This window comes from Phyllostomus hastatus, unplaced genomic scaffold, assembly GCF_019186645.2.
Source record: "Phyllostomus hastatus isolate PE091 unplaced genomic scaffold, TTU_PhHast_1.1 phas_contig_80, whole genome shotgun sequence".
Classification (NCBI taxonomy): Eukaryota; Metazoa; Chordata; class Mammalia; order Chiroptera; family Phyllostomidae; genus Phyllostomus; species Phyllostomus hastatus.
This window is the reverse complement of record NW_025333960.1, coordinates 9,015,740-9,036,174: the sequence shown is the minus strand read 5'-3', so window position 1 is coordinate 9,036,174 and position 20,435 is coordinate 9,015,740. Positions and strand designations below refer to the sequence as shown.

The 20,435-nt window shown below is 37.6% G+C and overlaps 1 protein-coding gene across 3 annotated transcripts in view; it reads left to right on the top strand.

Moving 5' to 3' along the window:
- Positions 1-20,435, top strand: part of RALBP1 (ralA binding protein 1) — a 74,729-nt gene that overhangs the window by 27,031 nt on the left and 27,263 nt on the right. For all 3 annotated transcript variants that reach the window (XM_045849934.1, XM_045849935.1, XM_045849933.1), the window contains 4 exons: positions 10,672-10,968; positions 14,775-15,233; positions 18,495-18,844; positions 20,129-20,290. In XM_045849934.1, coding sequence (XP_045705890.1) covers positions 10,725-10,968; positions 14,775-15,233; positions 18,495-18,844; positions 20,129-20,290 — 1,215 coding nt within the window. In that variant the 5' untranslated portion in view covers positions 10,672-10,724. The remainder of the gene's footprint in view (positions 1-10,671; positions 10,969-14,774; positions 15,234-18,494; positions 18,845-20,128; positions 20,291-20,435) is intronic.

Genomic DNA, 20,435 nt, shown 5'->3' with positions numbered 1-20,435 from the left:
GACCAAATTCAGGCAGTACTGTGAGCATCCTGATTACCAATGTTTTGAACTGTGCATCTGCTAGGTTGGCTATCTCTTCATCGCTTAGTTGTATTTTTTCTGGAGCTTTGATCTGTTCTTTCATTTGGGCCATTTTTTTGTCTCAATGCACCTGTTATGTAGTAAGGGGCAGAGCTTTAGGTGCTCACCAAGGTAGGGCAACCCACGTTGCTGCATTGTGACACTGTATGTGGGGGAGGAGTCTGAGAGGGAACAATGGCACTTGCTCCACTGTGTGGGTTTTCAGTCACTTCCTGTGCTACCCACAATCAAACTGGGCCCTTCAGGTGCTGATTTCCAGGTGGGTGGGCTTGTGTACATTCTGCCCTGTGGGTCTCTCCAATGAACTCTTTTGTGAGGCTGGGAGTTTCTCCCACTGCCACCTCAACACCCATTGGTGTTTTCAATCACAGGTTTGAGGCTTTATTTCCCCGTGCTGGGGCCCTGGGTTGCGTAGTCTGTCTTGCTCCCCAGTTTCACCTGGTTTATCTGTGTGCAAATGTGGGATAGCCCCCTCCACCAGTCACAGCCTTACTGTGTCCGCCAGCTGCAGCCTTGCTGTGAGTCCTCTCCGCCTGGCTGCCCGTCTCCCCCGGCTGCCCATCTCCGCCCCTCCGACTGGTCTGGATGAGTGTTTCTTCTTTAACTCCTTGGTTGTTGGACTTTCATACAGTTTGATTTTCTGTTGGTTCTGGTTGTTTTTTGTTTTAAAATTGTTTGGTTATGCGAGGAGGCATAGTGTGTCTATCTGTGGCAGGAAAAGAAAGTCTCATAAAGGTGCTCTCTGCTCTCTGTAACACCTGCAAGTTTTATCAGGACAAAAGCTGAGTAAAAGTTATTTTTAGGTAAGGAGCTGGCTAGCAGACGTTGCTAGGCAATGTTATCTCAAGGCCGAAATGCTGACCTTCGTTTTGCTTCTGCCTCTGTATGCTCCCTTGCTTTAGCAGATGAATCCCCCTCCCCTCTTTGCCTTGTAGCAAGTATTTAAAGGAACTGTGACGAGCCTGGATTGGGCTCAGGATTTGGAATTAGCCCTGAGGGCCCCCCCCCGCCCCCCGGTAATAAAGTTTGTGCTTCATCATCTTCCCCACGTGTGAGTGACTTTTCCGCAACATATCTACATCTCCATCTTGGCCGGAAGTTGCAAGATACTATAAACTTTTATTGACAAGTCTTTGTGTAGATTTAGATTTTCATTTCTCTTGAGTAAATACCTGGGAGTGTAATTGTTAGGTGATATGTGTATTTAATTATATAATAAACTTAAGCACTTTTCAAAAGTGGTTGTGCTGTTTTACATTCCTACCAACAACAGATGAGAGTATCAGTTGCTCCACATCCCTACCAACACTTGGCATTGTCAGTGCTTTTTAAAAACATTTAAAAAATTTTATTTTTACTAATATTTATTGAATTGAGAGAGAGTGACATCAGTTTGTTTTTCTACTTGTGAATGTATTTATTGGGTGATTCTTATATGTGTCCTGACTGGGAATCAAATCCACAACCTTGGCTTATTGGGATGATGCTCTAACCAACTTACCTACTTGGCTAGGGCTTCTTTAATTTTAGTAATTGTAGTAGGTGTGTATATTTTTCTTTTAATTTGCATTTCCCTAAAAAGTAATAATAGTGAGCATTGTTTTCATGTGCTTTTTGACTATTCGTATGTTTTCTTGGGTGAAGTGTTCATTCATATCGTTTTGACTATTTTTTAGGTTGTTTTACTGATTCATAAGATATATATTTTTTACATATATGTTATATGTGTTACCGTCAGTATTTAGCTAGATATTAATAAAAGAAAGGGGAGCAAAGGGAACTGGACATTGAGCTTAATAAAACTGGGGAGCATGAGCCTGTTTGCTTCATCAGGAATCTACAACTTCTCACCCCAGGGGATTAAAGGATTGCTTTGCCAAGGAGATAAACACTTCTCTCTAATCCCCTCCAGTACTAGATTGCCAGGTGGGAACAGGGAAGGTGGGTTTATGTACAATAGAAGTAAAAATGGAGCCAGGTCAGGTGCTAGACCATAGAGGTCTGTCAGTCTAGGGAGTGTAAACCTATCAAAAACTCATGAAAACTTGGGAAACTCATTGGCCAGTTTGAAAAAGCTTCTGTCTTTTCCAAGCCCAAGCTAATAATAATCCCAGGGAAACAAAGGATCTTTCTTTCTCAAATTCTCCCTCCCTCTCTCTCTCTCTCTCTCGATCATGACCTGCACTTGCCGCATTTGTTTGTGTGTTCTGTTTTGCTTGGAAGCACATGACCATGTGGGTCTAGAAGCTATCAGGGCCCACAGCAACTGTGTGGGCCCTAAAGACATAAGCTTTAATATGAAGCAGAATCTCTGGATACTGGCTTTGCTTTGGCATTGAAGAGGACAAGGGTGGACTTTTTCCATGGTGGGATGGACAGAGATGGGAAATTGGAAACCTAGGGGGCAGCTTCGATCGCCACCTGAATAAACCATACCACACGACAATCTGCTGTGCATGGGTCTTTGGAAATCTTTCCTCATGATCCCATGGAAATGCCTGATTTCTACCAATAATATGTATCTTATAAATCAGTGATATACACCAATACACATTTTTTTTCTGAAAAAATGTGTTGTCAGCTATGTTTATTACAGATATTTTTATCAAGTATGTGGCTTGCCATTTAATTTTCCAAATTTAGATTTCTTTCAAAGAGGAGAAATTTTAAATTATGATGAAAACTAATTTATCCATTTTTTATGGTCTGTTTTAAGTGTGTGAGCTGATGTATTTTTGCCTATATTTGTCTGACTGCTCTGTTGTTTACTGAGAAAGGAGTACTGTAATAATAATTGGATTTGTCTTTATTTACTTCTGTCAATTTTGCTTCATGTAGTGGAAGCTGTTATTAGGCATGTACATGTGTAAATTATGTCTGTATGATTGTGAGAATACTCATTTCTTTTTTTTTAATTCATTTTTAGAGAAAGGGGAAGGGAAGGGGAATGAGAGGGAGAGAAACATCAGTGTGTGATTGCCTCTTATGCACCCCCCGTACTGGGGACCTGGCCTGAAACCCAGGCATGTGCCCTGATTGGGAATCGAACTGGCGACCCTTTGCTTCACAGGCCCAAGCTCAATCCACTGAGCTACACCAGCCAGGGCAAAATATTTATTTCTGACACTGGTTGTCTTGAAGTCTGTTTTGTCTGTTATTATAGTGAACTTTCTTATTATATATGTTTGTGTGGTATATCTTTTCATTTGCTTTTAATTTTTCTGTATAGTATTTATATTTAAAGCATGTCTCTTGTAAACAACATAGCTGAATCTTGCTTTTTCATTCAGTACAATTATCTGTGCTTTTTAATTGGAATGCTTAATTCATTGCATTTAATGTAATGCAATTGTTGGTTTCAATTTTACTATATTGTGATTTGTTTGTATGTAATTGATCTTTTCTTCGGAGGTTTTTCTTTTCCTCTTTTGTTTCTGGCTCATCATGTGGTCTCCACTGACATTGAGGTGGGGGCACTGACACTGAGGTGGGGGTGGCCTTATTACCACTGGGTGATGGTGAAATCCTGACTCTGCCCTAGGCCTCCTCAGACCACCCAGCAGGAAAGGAATGGGGTGCCTCCTTACTTCTGGCTGGGGGTGGAAGTCCACGTTCTCCATGTAGTCTCCACTGATACCCCTGTATGAGAAGGGGACTTAATACTATATAGCAGATGTGAAAATACCAGCTCCCTACTTGGCCTTCCCAGACACAACCTCCCACCCGCTAAGTGGGATTTTGGGATACCTCATGAGGGTGCAAATCTAGACTGCTACTTACTGGTACAAGTGGGGATGAGGCCATAGATTTTCTTGTGGTGTTTGGCTGGAGTATACCATTAGTATCTAAAAGTTTTGTCTTGGAGGGAGCAGGCTTTTGTTATTGTTGTTGTAGCTTTATCTGTACCCATCTGGGTGTCTAGCTTCCTGAACTTTGTGATGCAGAAGCAAAAAGAAAACTCAGAGAAGTCACAACTGTGTTCTTTGAATTGTAAGGTCACTAACCTGTCTGCCTTTTTCTCTCTACCTGTCAGTCTGGTTTTCTCATTGTTTTGTTTTTTTAAAAATCTGATACCCAGGAAGGAGAAGAGGAAGAGCAACAAGTAGAAAAGTTATTTGAACAAATAATAAAGGAGAACTTCCCTAATCTGGCAAAGGAAATAGACTTTCAGGAAATCCAGGAAGCTCAGAGTCCCAAAGAAGTTGAACCCAAGGAGGAACACACCAAGGCACATCATAATTACATTACCCAAGATTAAAATGAAGGAGAGAATCCTAGGAGCAGCAAGAGATAAGGAGACAGTTACCTACAAAGGAGTTCCCATCTGACTGTCAGCTGATTTCTCAAAAGAGACCTTACAGGCTAGAAGGGGCTGGAAAGAAGTATTCCAAGTCATGAAAGGCAAGGACCTACATCCCAAATTGCTCTATCCAGCAAAGCTTTCATTTAGAATGAAGGGCTGATAAAGCACAGATAAGGTCAAGTTAAAGGAGTTCATCATCACCAAGCCCTTGTTCTATGAAATGTTAAAGGGATTTAAGAAAAAGAAGAAAAAAACAATGTACAGTAAAATGACAGCAAACTCACAATTATTAACAACCACACCTAAAACTAAAACAAAAGCAAACTAAGCAAACAACTAGAACAGGAATAGAACCACAGAAATAGAGATCACATGGAGGCTTAGCAACAGGGGGGCAGGGGGAGAGACGGGAAAGGGTACAGAGAATAAGTAGCACAGATGGTAGATAGAGAACAGACGGGGAGATTAAGAATGCTATAGGAAATGTAGAAGCCAAAGAACTTACATGTACTATCCATGGACATGAACTAAAGGGGGGGAATGTGGGTGGGAGAGGGTGTGCAGGGTGGAGGAGAGTGAAGGGGAGAAAATCGGACAACTGTAATAGCATAATCAATAAAATATATTAAAAAATAAAATAATAAAAAAAATCTGATACCCAGGATTTTTAGTTGTACTTACAAGGAAGAATAGGGATAAATATTCTTTCTTCAAAATGTAGAAATATTTACAGCAGTTCTCCTCTTGTCTCAGAAGTAGGAATTTCTAATTTTCGTTGTTTATTTTCTTACCTTTGGCTGTTTATGCTTAAATTTACAATGAACCATATGAGGCCTTTCTCTTTGGCACTTCTATTCAGTAAAGGCTTTCTATAGCTCCCCAGTGCTCAAAACAGTATGTCCTAATGCAAACACATTGTTGTTTCTTAGTAAGTCATCCTACATTCAGGCTTTCACTCCTCTGTGTCTGCTTTTAGCTGCTCCCCCTTCATCTGTTTATTCCTAACTATAGATTAAGCAAGTAAACAAATTTCTTTAGACTAATTTTTTAAATTTATTGTTGTTCAATTACAGTTGTCTGCATTTTCTTCCCACCACTCCCCCTCCACCTCAGCCAAACCCACCTCCCGCCCTTGCTTCCACCCTCCCCCTTGGTTTTGTCCATGTGTCCTTTATAGTAGTTTGTGAAAACCCTTCTCCCCTCTTTCCCTTCCCTCCTCTCCTCTGGCTATTGTTAGATTGTTCTTAATTTCAATGTCTCTGGTTATGTTTTGTTTACTTTTTTCTTTTGTTGACTATGTTCCAGTTAAAGGTGAGATCATATGGTATTTGTCCCTAACCGTCTAGCTTATTTCAATTAGTGTAATGCTGTCCAGTTCCATCCATGCTGTCGCAAAGGGTAGGAGCTCCTTCTTTCTCTCTGCTGCATAGAATTCCATTGTGTAAATGTATCATAATTTTTTGAGCCACTCATTTGCATATAAAGAACTCACGTGACTCCACTCCAGGAAGACAAAAACCCAATTAAAAAATGAGCAAAAGACTTGAACGGACAGTTCTCCAAGGAGGACATACAGAGGGGGTTTAGAATAGGTTTTGCAAGATAATTTACTAAGTGCTTTATAAACAGAGCTCCATTAGTCTAGTGTGGAAACTGAATAATGGTTTTAGGGAATAGGAGGACATATGCATGTGCATGTAACTTACAAAATGCTGTGGGGACACAGAGGAGGGAATGATCAAAATTCATCTGGTATTTTGTTGTTCATATTCCTGCCCTTACCCCTTTTAGTCCCAGTTTTGTCACTTTCTGGCTTTGGGATTGGTGATGACTCCCACATCAAGTCCAAACTCCTTAGCTTGGAGTTTAGTTGGTATTCAGTTCAGAGTCCATCTTGTCTTTCAATGTCTTTTCCATTGCTCCTTTGCAGAAACTGATCTGATTAGACCAGTCTTCTTGCCATTCTCATAATAAGCCCCCATTCTCTCTGCTTGAGTCTTTAACTTTGATGTTCCTCCTGGCATAAATATACTTACTCCCTTTTGTATGTATATACATAAAGGGCAGCTTAGTGGAAAGAGTGTGTTTCCAGTCAAATGTCCCATTTTTACCTCTTTCTTGATGTGTGACTTAGGGTAAGTTACTTCAGTCTCTGAGCCTTAGTTTATAAAAATGGGAAAATACTAGTTTTCTCACAGAATGCACTTAGGTTACTTAATGTATATGAAAGTTCATGAAGCCACAGGAACTCAAATTTGGGTTCCTTTCTTTTGTTTCCTTAATTAAAGTTTAAGGTTAAGAGCCAGGTTCATTTCTTATCTTTGTCTCATCAGCAGTATGCAACATGTTGAGAACACAGAAAAGACTATAATTAGTTGGTTAAATAAATATTTGAGCCCTGACCGGTGTGGCCCAGTTGGTTGGGTGACATCCTGCAAAGCAGAAGGTCACCAGTTCAGTTCCTGGTGAGGTCATATGCCTGGGTTGCAGGTTCTGTCTCTGGTTGGAGTGCATGCAAGAGGCAACTGATCAATATTTCTCTCTCACATTGATGTTTCTCTCCCTCTCTTTCTCCCTCCCCCCCAAAATAAATATTTTATATATATAAAAAATAAAGTACTTTCTGTATGCCCTGTGTTGTGTTTAATGCTGAAGCTCACAGATTATGAGGCAAGACAGACACAGGTGTAGGTATTTAAATCATGGCATGGTACATGTAGTGTAGAGGTGTGTCCAGGAGATTCTGGGAGGACGGAAAAGGGATATCTGTGGCTTACACTGGACGGTGTGGGTCATGAATGAGGCTTCCTGGAGAAAGTGTTGCTGGTACTTAATCTTTTTTTTTTTTTTTACAGCTTTATTGAGGCATAATTTACATACTATAAGATTTACCTAATTAAATATATAATTCAGTGATTTTTAGTAAATATATATATGTTTATGTAACCACCACCACATTCCAAATCTAGAACTTCTCCATTTATCCCCAAAAGCTTCTTTGTGCCTCTTTGCAGGCTTAATGTTAAAGGATGAGTATGAATTAATTATGCAAAAACACTGGAAGAAGGGCTGGGTTCCACAGCAAAGTCAGAGAAGCATAAAACAGAATAGATCATTGTGGATAGGATGCCTGTGAGTGTTTTATTTCTGTAGTGTAAAACTGCTCCTTCAGCGCAGCTGTGTTTTTGTTTCCTCAGTCTTTGGAGCTTAGTTTTCTCACCTGTAATGTGTAATTGTTAATGCTGGTTGGACTCAAGTTCCCTCCAAACTCTCAAATCCTATGATTGTCAAAACTTAGGATGCCTTCAATTATAGGAAAAACAGAATGTGCTTTTTTTTAATGATAGGCAAAAGTCAGGGTCCATCAAGAAAAATAGAAGAAATATACTTGATGCTTGTGGATTCTGCAGAAAAGTACAAAGAAAAGTTAATTACTTATAATCTTAGAGTTCAGAGGTAATGGTTATTTATGCTTTTTATTAGGATTTTTTACATATATCTGTATACTTAAAAATTGATAGTGTGCTGTACATGAAGTTGCTTTTTCCCACATTATTATACATTGTCAAAAACATGATTTTTAAAACAACATGATTTTTATAAGGTTAAAAAAATGGCCTGTTCACTTTTTAAAGCTTTATTTATTTTTAGAGAGAGGAGAAGGGAATGAGAAAGAGAGGAAAAGAAACATCAATGTGAGAAAGAAATACTGATCAGTTGCCTCCTATATGCGCCCCAGCCAGGGACCAAACCCACAACCCAGGCATGTGCCCTGACCAGGAATTGGACAGACAACCTTTCTCTTTGTGGCATGACACCCGACCAAGTGAACTACGCCAGTCAGGGAATGGCCTGCTTTATTATTTAAAAAATGATAATAAAAATAATACGTGGACATAGTAAGGTTTAAACTTTAAGGGATAAAATGGAAATAAAAAAAATAACTCTCCTTCTCCCCAGTTACCACTTCCAAAAGTTAACAGCGGTTAACTATTTCTCATATGCTTTCAGAAATTGTGTGTGTGGTATTATTTCTAACAGGGGTGTCCAACCTTCTGGCACCTCTGAGCCACACTGGAAGAAGAGTTGTCTTGGGCCACACATTAAATGCATTGCAAAATGTAATCACAAAAAAATCTCGTAAGGTTTTTTAAGTAAATTTATGATTTTGTGTTGGGCTGCATGTGGCCTGGAGGCTGCAAGTTTGACAACCCTGAGTAGATCGTAAATTTATGTAACTGATCTATTGATCCTATCAACTGATGGTTATTGACACCAGTTTAATGCCAACAGGAATCCCCAATCTGGGTGCAGTGTGAAGGCAACTTTATTCAGTGCAAACAGCTCAGTAGTGTTACAGCTCATTTATGAAGCAGCATGGCTGTAAGGTGGTCCTGTTAGACAACTCTGCTTTGTTCTACTGGGCGCCTGTCTGCTCTGCTGTGTCTTACTGTGCTTGCTCTTCTGTGCTCTGGTGAAATGTCACCAGAAAGCAGTCTTAAGTTTTCAGTGGAAAGGGAAAGTGGGCTCCCCTGAGTCAGGGGGGAGCTGGCTTAGATAGAAGTCCCCACCCCTGGTCCCTGATTAATCAGTCTTCATGCAAATGAGGACTCCAAAAAGCATGGTTTGGTTGATGACAACACTGATGGGGGATACAGGTGCACACCTTCTATTGGATGGGGAAAGCCTCAGTTCTATTGCTTGAAATAGGATTCCAGGATCTCATTTATAAGGGCTGTCTCAGATGGCAGAAACACAGTGCAGGCAGGCAGTTCTGTGTGGGAGGCAGATAGTGAGTACTGCAGGCTTCTCAAAAAGTGCAATTTGTGTGAAAGGCCCCTGTGGAGAAATACCCACTATACTCTGTTTTTTAAAATTTAAGCCCAGTTAATCTTAGTAGGGATCTTCTTTCTCAGGGTCCATAGTTGTCATTTATTTTGTTTTTGCTTTTACAATGCTGAAATGAATATTTTAATGTATGCATTTTTAAACTCTTATAAAAGTATATTTGAAAGATAAGTTTCTAAGAAGAAAATTCCTTGGTCAGAGTACATTTAAAATTTTGATAGATAGTACTTTACCATTGCTTTTTAAAAAAAAGATTGTGCTAATTTCTTCCACTAGTAGGTATTCTCATGAGTCCCTGTTCGCTCATATCCTTACCAACACTGGATAGTATACATTATTTTGTTCTTTGTTCTTAAGTTAAAAAATGGTAACTTAAGGTTTTAATTTATATTTTAAAAATTATAGCTGTAATTTAACATTGTTTTGTATAGATATCATTTTTCTGTGAGCTTCTTGTTCATGTCCTTTGTATAGGTCTCTTGATTTGTTTATATTTTAATTGATTTGAAAGTGTTTTCTAAAAAAATTAGTTCTGTCACAGTTTGCAAAATTTTTTTTGTATTGTCTTTTGATTATATTTATGATCATATCAGTTTTTATTTATGGCTTGTGGGTTTTTAAAATTGCAAAATAACCTAAAAAGTGAGTGCAAAGAGAAATACATGATTCCAGTAGTATTTCAGTTGAATATCATGAGAACTAATGCAGGTAACTTACGAACATGGTATTTTTATTATAGTATTTTTTATATATATATATATATATATCTTCCATCTAAAGAAGAAAAAATGAAAACAAACCTCAGCTTTTTATAACCCTTTGTCTTTTGTCATGTTCATTCTAGTGAAACTATTTGTGTGTATTTTACAATTGATTAAATGAGGTAATTGAAGTGCAAAATGAAATAGTTACCAACACATGACTAATTGTTTGCAACACAGAACTACAGTTAATGATCGGTAATTGTGTCAGTCATTAAATCTATCATTTAAACTGTATTATAAATTTTAACTGCGATACTGAACTATTTATGTATAGTTATATAGTCTTTGTAATTTATTATTTGTAGTTGCTTGGTCATGGCTTAAAGAAAAAACTAATATTTTAAGTTGTATAGCAATCAAAATGAAGCCTTTTACAATAGTAAGTTTTTTTCTTTTAAAGGAATTCTGTTCTACTTTGAGTACTCTAACTCTGATTTTCATTTGGTTTATTTTTCTAATATTTGAAGATGCCAGGGTTTCCAACTAGTGAGAACTAATGTATGATTCATGGAATGTAACTCGAGATGATAAAATGAAAGCATCTTTTTAAAGGGGGCTAAGGAAAAATACTTTTGATTTGTAATTGCAAGATTCATTGCTGTGCTGCGTGTGTGTAGTGCTTTGTGTTTTGGTTGGCATTTGATGACTCCGATGATCTTTTTTCTCTGTGTGCAGGTGTAATGGATAGGTAACAGAGACGCCCTCGGCACTTTCTTCAGGGAAGCAGAATGACGGAGTGCTTCCTGCCCCCCAGCAGCAGCCCCAGTGAACATCGCAGAGTGGAGCATGGCAGTGGTCTTACCAGAACCCCTAGCTCTGAGGAAATCAGCCCTACTAAATTCCCTGGATTGTACCGCACGGGTGAGCCCTCACCTCCTCATGACAGCCTCCATGAGCCTCCCGATATAGTGTCTGATGATGAAAAAGACTATGGGAAGAAAAAAGGAAAATTTAAGAAAAAGGAAAAAAGGAGTAAGTGGCATTTTTCTCTCTGGTTTTGATATATTTTAGGTAAACATCTACTCTAATCACATGTGCCTGCTATCTTTTGGAAATATGTCCAAAGACTCCTTGTTTGACATTTTTTGTTCTTTATTTTTCAAGGTCTCAATTTTTGTATACTAGAGTTATATTTTTGGGTCTTGCTTTCAACAACAACCAAAAAAAAAAAAAAAAGCAAAAAAGCTGAACTTCCACAAATGGTAAACTTTTCTGGTGGAAGTTTCTTAAAGTAGTCATTTAAATAATGTGTAAAAAGTAGATATTGAAATTTTGTCCTTATAGAATTTTACTTTTTTGCTAGGGTGTACAGGCAGTTGGGGTACACATTATTGGATCTATGAAAAAAGTACCATATTTTGCTCTGTATAACGCACATGTTTTTGCCCAAATTTTGAGGGAAAAATAAGGTTGCACATTAAACATGGGCAGTACTAATTCTGTATCTATATAAATGTTTTTAATTTTTTTATTTATGCTTATGCATTAAAAGTGTAACTCTAGAAAGCAATAACAATATCTGTATGCAAAATAATACCCTGGAATGTGATAGTTTTGTTTCTAAGTATAAATAAATAAATAAATTGAATTACAAGATTGAAGTAGAAGTTTTTTCCTGAAAATTTGGGCCAAAAATGTGGGTGTGCATTGTACATGACAAAATATAGTAGTTATTAATTTGTCGTAAGGAAATGCCACAAGGCATTCATTTATAGTCCATATTTGGGAGGTAGGATGAATTGTTTTAAGCATTTGTCTTTAGTACAGTAAAAGCAAACCAGGTGAGTTATTTAAGTGTTCCTTTTTTTTTAAAATTTCATGGTATTAAGTATATATATATATTTTTAAAATATTTTATTTATTTATTTTTTAGAGAGGGAAGGGAGGGAGGGAGGGAGAGAGAGTGAGAGAGAGAGAAACATCAACGTGCGGTTGCTGGGGGTCATGGCCCGCAACCCAGGCATATGCCCTGGCTGGGAATCGAACCTGCGACACCCTGGCCCTCAGCCCGCGCCCAATCCACTGAGCTATGCCAGCCAGGGCGGTATTAAGTATATTTTATTGCTTATACTGTTACAGTTGTCTCAGTTTTTCCTCCCCTTTATTCCCTTCCACCCTGCACTGTCCTCCAACAAGCATTTCCCCTGTTTAGTTCATGTCCATGGGTTGTGCATATAAGTTCTTTGGATTTTCCATTTCCTATACTATTCTTAACCTCCCCCTGTCTATTTTGTACCTACCATTTATGCTTCTTATTCCCTGTACCTTTCCCCCATTCTCCCTGCTCCCTGTCCCTGTCCTCCATGTGATCTCCATTTCTGTGATTCTGTTCCTGATCTAATTGCTTAGTTTGTTTTGTCTTTTGTTTTGGTTTTTGTTTTTAGGTTGAGTTGTTGATAGTTGTGAGTTTGCTGTCATTTTACTGTTTGTATTTTGATCTTTTTCTTAGATAAATCCCTTTAACATTTCATAGAATAAGCGCTTGGTGATGATGAACTCCTTTAACTTGACCTTATCTAGGAAGCACTTTCTCTGCCCTTACATTCTAAATGATAGCTTTGCTGGATAGAGCAATCTTGAATGTAGGTCTTTGCCTTTCATGACTTGGAATACTTCTTTCTAGCCTATTCTTGCCTGTAAGGTTTCTTTTGAGAAATCAGCTGATAGTCTAATGGGAACTCCTTTGTAGGTAACTCTCCTTTGCTCTTGCTGCTTTTAAGATTCTCTCCTTCTCTTTAGTCTTGGGTAATGTAATTACGATGTGCCTTGGTGTGCTATGATGCGCTTCTTTGAGTCCAACTTTTTTTGGACTCTCTGAGCTTCTTGGACTTCCTGGAAGTCTATTTCCTTTGCCAAATTGGGGAAGTTTTCCTTCATTATTTTTTCAAATAAGTTTTCAATTTCTTGTTGTTCCTCTTCTCCTTCTGGCCTCCTATGATTCAGATGTTGAAATGTTTAAAGTTGTCCTGGAGTTTCTGGGTTGTGTGGTCTGTTTCACTCCCCAGTTGCTCCTCTGGATTCATCCACATGCAAATGTGGGACCTCTGGGTCTGCCAGCCACTGTCTTGCCGTGTGTCCTCTCTGCCCTGTCTATGGGTCTCGCCCCTCCTACTGGTCTGGATGAGTGTGTCTTCTTTAACTCCTTTGTTGTCGGACTTCCATACAGTTTTATTTTCTCACAGTTTTGGTTGTTTTTGGCTTTTAAATTTGTTGTTGTCCTTCTTTTGGTTGTGCGAGGATACAAAGTGTATCTACCTATATATCCATCATGGTCAGAAGTTGAATTTCATGGTATTTTTAAGTTAATTTATTTTTGAGGCAGATAGAATGCACACACAGATTGTGTACAGCTTGATGAGTTATCACAAAAACTATGCTCCTATGTAACTACTGCAAGGATCTGGAAATGGACCTTTATGACCACTTAGAAATTCTCTTTATAGATCTTACACAAGGAATCTCCCACCCCTCCCAGAGGTATAATTTTCTCAACGTAGCTTGATCTTGTGTAGTTTTGCATTTATGTAAATAGAAACAGTTTTTTTATGTCTAGTTTCTTTTGTACAATCTTTTGTTTGTTAGATTCACCCATGTTTTTTCATGCTGTAGTATCTTGTTCATTTTCATTGCTTTAATATATTAGAAATACTATATTTGTCCATTCAACTGTTACTGGTCATTTGAGTTGTTTTCAGTTTGTGACTGTCATGAAGAGTGCTTCTATAAACATCATTGACATGATTATGCATTTGTCCTGTGTATATGCCTGGGAGTAGAACTGCTCACTCACAGGCTATGCTTATTTCATTCAGCATTAGTAGATCTCACAAACAGCTTCCCAGAGTGGTTGTATCAGCTTACACTCCCACCAGCAGTGTCTGAGAACTCAAGTTGCTATTCATCATGGTAGTATGTATGCCCTTAAGATTTCTGCTATTAATAGTCCTGGCTGGTGTGGCTCAGTGGATTGAATGCTAGCCTATGAACCAAAAGGTTGCTGGTTCAATTCCTGGTCACAGCACATGCCTAGGTTGCAGGCCAGGTCCCCAGTTAGGGGCATGCAAGAGGCAACTTATCGATGTTTCTTTCTCTCCCTTCTTCTCTCTCTAAAGCAGAGGTGTAAAACTCATTTTCACTGGGGGCCATGTCAGCCTCACAGTTGCCTTCAAAGGGCCAAATGTAATTTTAGGACTGTATAAATGTAACTACTCCGTAACTGTTAGAAGTTGAAATTACATTCAGCCCTTTGAAGGCAATCACAAGGCTGATACAGCCCCTGGTGAAGATGAGTTTGACACCCCTGCTCTAAAGGCAATGAAAAAACGTCTAAAACAGTCACATAGTTCCTGTCCTGGTTTGAAATGGACTCAAATCACAGGGACAAAGGAGGAAAAAAATGTAAGCTAAGTAAGTTCAGATGATGAAAGAATGCTCTATCTTATAGAGTTATTGATTCTTCCTATTAGCCCTTTGTATAGAACTTGTGTATTTGGAATACTTGGTTTGCCAAAATTCCACTTAAACACATATAAAATTAACCCAAAGCAGCTCTGTCTGTGTTGCCCTCTTGTGGTCAGGAGAAGATGTCACTGCAACATCTTTCAGCAGAGAGGAAACCCATTTTTTTGCTGGGAGTGAGTACTAAAGAGGGGTTGGGCATAATGTGAAAAGCTAGGTGTCTGGTGCCAGCTAGCATTTTTGTCCTATACTTAAAAAGCATATGAACAGTTTGACATTAAACAAACATATAACTTACACTCCCCACATTTCTTTCACAGCTGAAGGCTATGCTGCCTTTCAGGAGGATAGCTCTGGCGATGAAGCTGAAAGTCCTTCCAAAATGAAGAGATCCAAGGGAATCCATGTTTTCAAGAAGCCCAGCTTTTCTAAAAAGAAAGAGAAGGATTTTAAAATAAAAGAGAAACCCAAGGAGGAAAAACATAAAGAAGAAAAGCACAAAGAAGAAAAACATAAAGAGAAGAAGTCAAAAGACTTGACAGCAGCTGATGTTGTTAAACAGTGGAAGGAAAAGAAGAAAAAGAAGAAGCCAATTCAGGAGCCAGAGGTGCCTCAGGTTGATGTTCCAAATCTCAAACCCATTTTTGGAATTCCTTTGGCTGATGCAGCAGAGAGAACCATGATGTATGATGGTATTCTACTGCCGGCAGTTTTCCGTGAATGTGTAGATTATGTAGAGAAGTATGGCATGAAGTGTGAAGGCATCTACAGAGTTTCAGGTATTGGGGACGTGGACTTGATGGCTTTTAAAAATCAACTTCCATTCTTTTGTGTTTGTCTATTTTTTAATTTATTGGGATGTCATTGGTTAATAAAATTATATAGGTTTCAAGTGTACCATTCTATGATACCTTGTCTGTATTGCATCTGTTTCTCAAAGAAAGGACAAATAATAACTTGTGAGGAAAATTATGACATGGGTCCTAAGGCTTATTCATTTCCTTGAATCTTCCATTTGAACTGTGTGTGTATGTGTGTGTTGGCAGTTCGATTTTTTTATGATACTCCTTTTTATTAGGAGGATTTACGTATGAGTTGAGCACAGTTTGCAGCAACCTGGTGTGGGAAGAAGCATGGGTGCACTCAGACCCTGCCTTATTCTTCTTACCTTCCTTCTCTGATTACGGGCTCAGTGTTGTGAGGGAGTTGAGTGGGAGAAGGTAGGAAATCTGGGCTGAGGATGCTTCTTGGCCAAGAGACATTTATTGGCACAATGATATAATGTATTTACTGAGTTAGTTAAGGGACATGAAATATTCTTTGCTAAATAGTTAGGCCTCAAATGTTAATGCTTCTGTCAGCATGTGCAGCTGTCAGTGAAATTGATTTTCCATCTTTCTCTGTTGCATATGTATGAAATTAAAATTTCATAGTTGGCAAGAATATAATTCATATTGGGTGTCTGAAATCAAGCAAAATGTATACTACTTGAAGTAAAAGAATGTCATATAAAGCACTATGACTTGTGTTGGTATAATATGCAAATCCTGACCTGTGGCAACATGTGTTCAAGCCACTACATTCCTGTGACTCAATTTCTTGGTACTAGAGATTTATTTTATAAAATTTATTGTTAGTCACATATTTTCATGAGTTAGTAATACACATTTAGAATTTACAAAGAAATTAGACTGTGTTTCCATTTAATTGGTTTGTATACATTTCTACAAGAGAGAGTTGATATTTGAGTTTTATTGAGCCCTGGCTGGTGTGTCTCAGTGGATTGAGTGCTGGTGCCTGTGAACCAGAAGGTTACTACTGGTTCAATTCCCAGTCAGGGCACATGCCTAAGTTGCAGACCAGGTCCCCAGTTGGGGGCATGCGAGAGGCAACCACACATTGATGTTTCTCTCCCTTTTTTTCTCCCTCCCTCCTGTCTCTAAAAATAAGTAAATAAAATCTTTACGAAGAATAAGTTTTGTTGAGAAAGAGCAGACATTTTGATAATGGGGGAAACCCTTTATATAATCCTATAGATAACATTATCATTTAAGAGTATTTTGGCTCAAATGGTACTATTTTATAGAAAATAAATTAGAAATTGAATTTGATTTACTTTAAATCCTTAGTAACATAAAAATAAATATTTAAATGAATTCGAAATTTTTTAAGATTATTTTATGATGAATTGATCTTTAAAGGAGATTAAATAATACTAACATAAGCTGCTTCTCTTACATGGGTTTGGTAGGCATGAAGAAAATTTGGTTTAGGTGAGTTTCTGTGAAGAATTCTACAACTTTGCTCAAAGAATTCTTTTGTATTTGAGCTATTTTTGATGTTTGTACCTTTTGGAAAGTCAGAATTGTGGAACTCCTCTTCTTTATTTATGAGGCACAGCATTCAAACTGAGCTGTTTCCTATCCACTCTTGGGGTTGAACTCCTGCTCTGATCAGTTTGTTACTTATCATTTTTGCTCTGATGGCAAGCTGCATCCCAGCACACTGTGGACCGCAGAGCTTGCTGTTGTGGCTTTTTTTGAATGCTAGTAATATTGTTTTCTGCTGGAGATTTTTGGGTCTTACTTATTCATATATAAGTTCCAGTTTTAAAATTTAAACATATATTTATATCATTTTGCATATGCTCTTTCTCTACCAGAGATGCTTTATTTGAAGTGTCCAGTTTTTCAAAGGAAATCATTTTGATAACAGTTCCAGGGTAACAGCAAACCAAATGCATTCTAATTGTTTACTTGTGCAATTTTCTGGGTGAAAACTGCACTTTTGGGGGAGAAATTAAATGTGTAAAATATATGTGAGAGAGAGAGAAAGGAAGTCTTTGTCAAGAATTTCACTTAGAGTTATCACTCACTGTGTTTTACTCATCATAATAAGAAAATGGGAATTATTTTCTAGCTTTTCTCCCTCAAAATAAGGATACAAAAATGAGATTCATATTATTTTCATCTTTGGAATGCTGATTTTGTCACTGCTAGATAAGTCATACATTAATTAGAATGCCATTAAAAGGCTTTCACATAAGATGAGGTGTGCCAAATCCCAGATGCCAGTGTTATGCAGTGTGAGATGCTGTTCCAATCAGACGACACTTCGGTGTTTTCTCATTTGCCATTACAATCTCTAAGCCTTAACTTGTTGCTTATTTCTAATAATTGGCCTAAAGTTTTAAGTATTAAAAACAACAGAAGGCTGCTTTGTACTCTGAGGAGTGGTCACTATCACCAAATTATGTCACTGAAATGCAGATTGGACTAAAGACTTAACAATTATATAATGTTTGAAAAACATTTATTTTGTGTGTCAGTGTTTCATTCTATCCAGTAAGAAAAGCAAAACAATTTGATTTTTAAAAAACTCAAATTTTACTTTTTTTTGTTCTAGCTCTGTTCCAGATTAAGAAAATATGTAAAGAATTCAAACTTGAAAATAGAAATTAGATTGGGATTATTTAAGGGAGAATAATTTTCAAAGAGTTTGTTTAGATAGCAAACTCACTGTTTGCATTTGCGATACAATTTTTACTTATAAAAAAGTAATTACCCACAATTTTTTGAAGCATGCTTAATATATATAATATACTGGGTTGTTTTTATGTTTTCAGTTTTGTGACTAGTTAGAAAAAGCAGTTGGCTGCCCATGTAGAACAAGACTTTATGCTTAGATTGTAGTTTAGTGTTTCCCTGAATTTTTACCTACCTATCTTTAAAGTTAAAAAATTTTTTTCACAGAGTTGATTGGCATATTTGCCTAATGTTTTAATGGTTGCTATGACTTTTGTTTTGAATATTGAATTTTCCATTATCATTTAGCTTTTGGTTAAATTCATCCTCCTCAAATTACAGTGTTTCATTATTATCTTGTTTACAGACGAATTGTACAGATAAATACTCTGTAACTAGAGGTTTGTTGTTGTCAGATTGGCTTTTTCCAGATCTCTCCCCAGGGGTAAGTACAAGGGTGAAGAAAGCTGTTTGATTTTTTTTTCCTCGATATTCTCTCTCTCTGAATGTTTTAAGGAATTAAATCAAAGGTGGATGAGCTGAAGGCAGCCTATGACAGAGAGGAGTCTCCAAATTTGGAAGAATATGAGCCTAACACCGTAGCCAGTTTGCTGAAGCAGTATTTGCGAGACCTTCCGGAAAATCTGCTTACCAAAGAGCTTATGCCTCGCTTTGAAGAGGCTTGTGGAAGGAGCACAGAGAGTGAGAAAGTGCAGGAATTCCAACGCTTACTGAAAGAACTGCCAGAATGTAACTATCTTCTGATTTCCTGGCTGATTGTGCACATGGACCATGTTATCTCAAAGGAGCTGGAAACAAAAATGAATATACAGAACATTTCTATAGTGCTCAGCCCAACTGTTCAGGTACATGTACCCTCTGATGCTGGCCTTGGGGACTGGCGGGGAACACTTTCATTGCTTAGTTGCACCCAGAGCAATTAACCAGCAAAAGTAGATAATGGTTCAGCCTGAATAGTGTTTTTTTCTTTTTCACAGTATGGACAGTGTCAACATAGAAGATGATGAACATACTTGCCTGTTGGCTTGTAGCTATAATAATGTGAATATTTTATAGTGTTTGGTATGGGTTTATAAACCAGTTCCTGATAATAGTGATCTGTCATCAGTAGAAGAGGAGCCTGTGGTACCTGCCATTACATAGTTCATCTATAGAATTCCAAAGATCTCAACTATTTCTTCAAATAGTATTATTGCTTAGTTATATCACACACGCATCAGATTCAGGCACAACGAGACTTAACATTTATTTGATTAGAGATTTAATCTGAGGATTCCATTCATAAAAATAGATCCTAGAGAAACATGTTGTAGAATCTTAATCTGAAAAGACATTACTGTTAATTGGTATCTCTTTATAACAGAGATACTTGGCCTTCATTTATTGCTGCTCACTTGGCCTTCATGTAGAGCGCATTTTGCTTTTTTTGTTTGTTTGTTTTTGTTTTTGTTTTAGTTTAGCTACTGATATTATATGGGCTAAACATAAATGGCAAAAAAAATGAGATGATTTTTATGTTTTAGTCATGGTTTCAGAATTTGGTAAATAACTCTAATAGGGATGATAGTATCATAGAATATTCAAGTGTGTTGTAAGAGTAAGTTTTAGGTAGAAAGTAATTTATTTTATTAGCTTTTCAGCCAACTTAATGTCCTGATTTGGCATATGAACTTAATATTTAAACACTGGCTATGGACATGTACCCAGAAAGTTTTGTTTCTGGAGTAAGGTCTCAGACTCTCAGCCCAGCTTTACAACTGCAAGTGCTCTTACTGCCTTCATATTCTTCAACAGACCAAGTTGTGTGTGTGTTAAAAGGTCTCAAAATAACCTGAAAAAAGACATAAGATTTTTTAAAAAATCAGTTAATACAGTGTTAAGAAGGAAAAAATTGATGGTCATCAGCTTCTGTATCCTTTTCTTTCCTGTTCCTTATGGTGCTTAAGTACAAGACTTAACTCAAATTTTTTCATTCTCTTTTCTAAATTGTTTGCTAGTTAGCAAAGCAGGTATAGTCACTACTGAAGAAAACTTTCATTCATGTGTCTAGGATTAAAGGATATACTATGCAATAGACACAAATTAAATGAAATAATAGTTTTCTTGCAAATGTTTTTTTTTTTCCTTAGATTAGCAATCGTGTCCTGTATGTGTTTTTCACACATGTGCAAGATCTCTTTGGAAATGTAATATTAAAGCAAGTGACAAAACCTCTTCGCTGGTCTAACATGGCCACTATGCCCACACTGCCAGAGACCCAGGAAAGCATCAAGGAAGAGATCAGAAGACAGGTGTGTGAGCTCAGCCTGTGCTTTAGCCCTAAAGAGCCTACTTTTGCTCTGACCTGTTTGGAGACTGATGATGGTGGTGATGAAGATGAACTCTTGTTCACTGAGTACTTTTTAACATATGTCTGGAGCTCTGTTGGGCTCATGT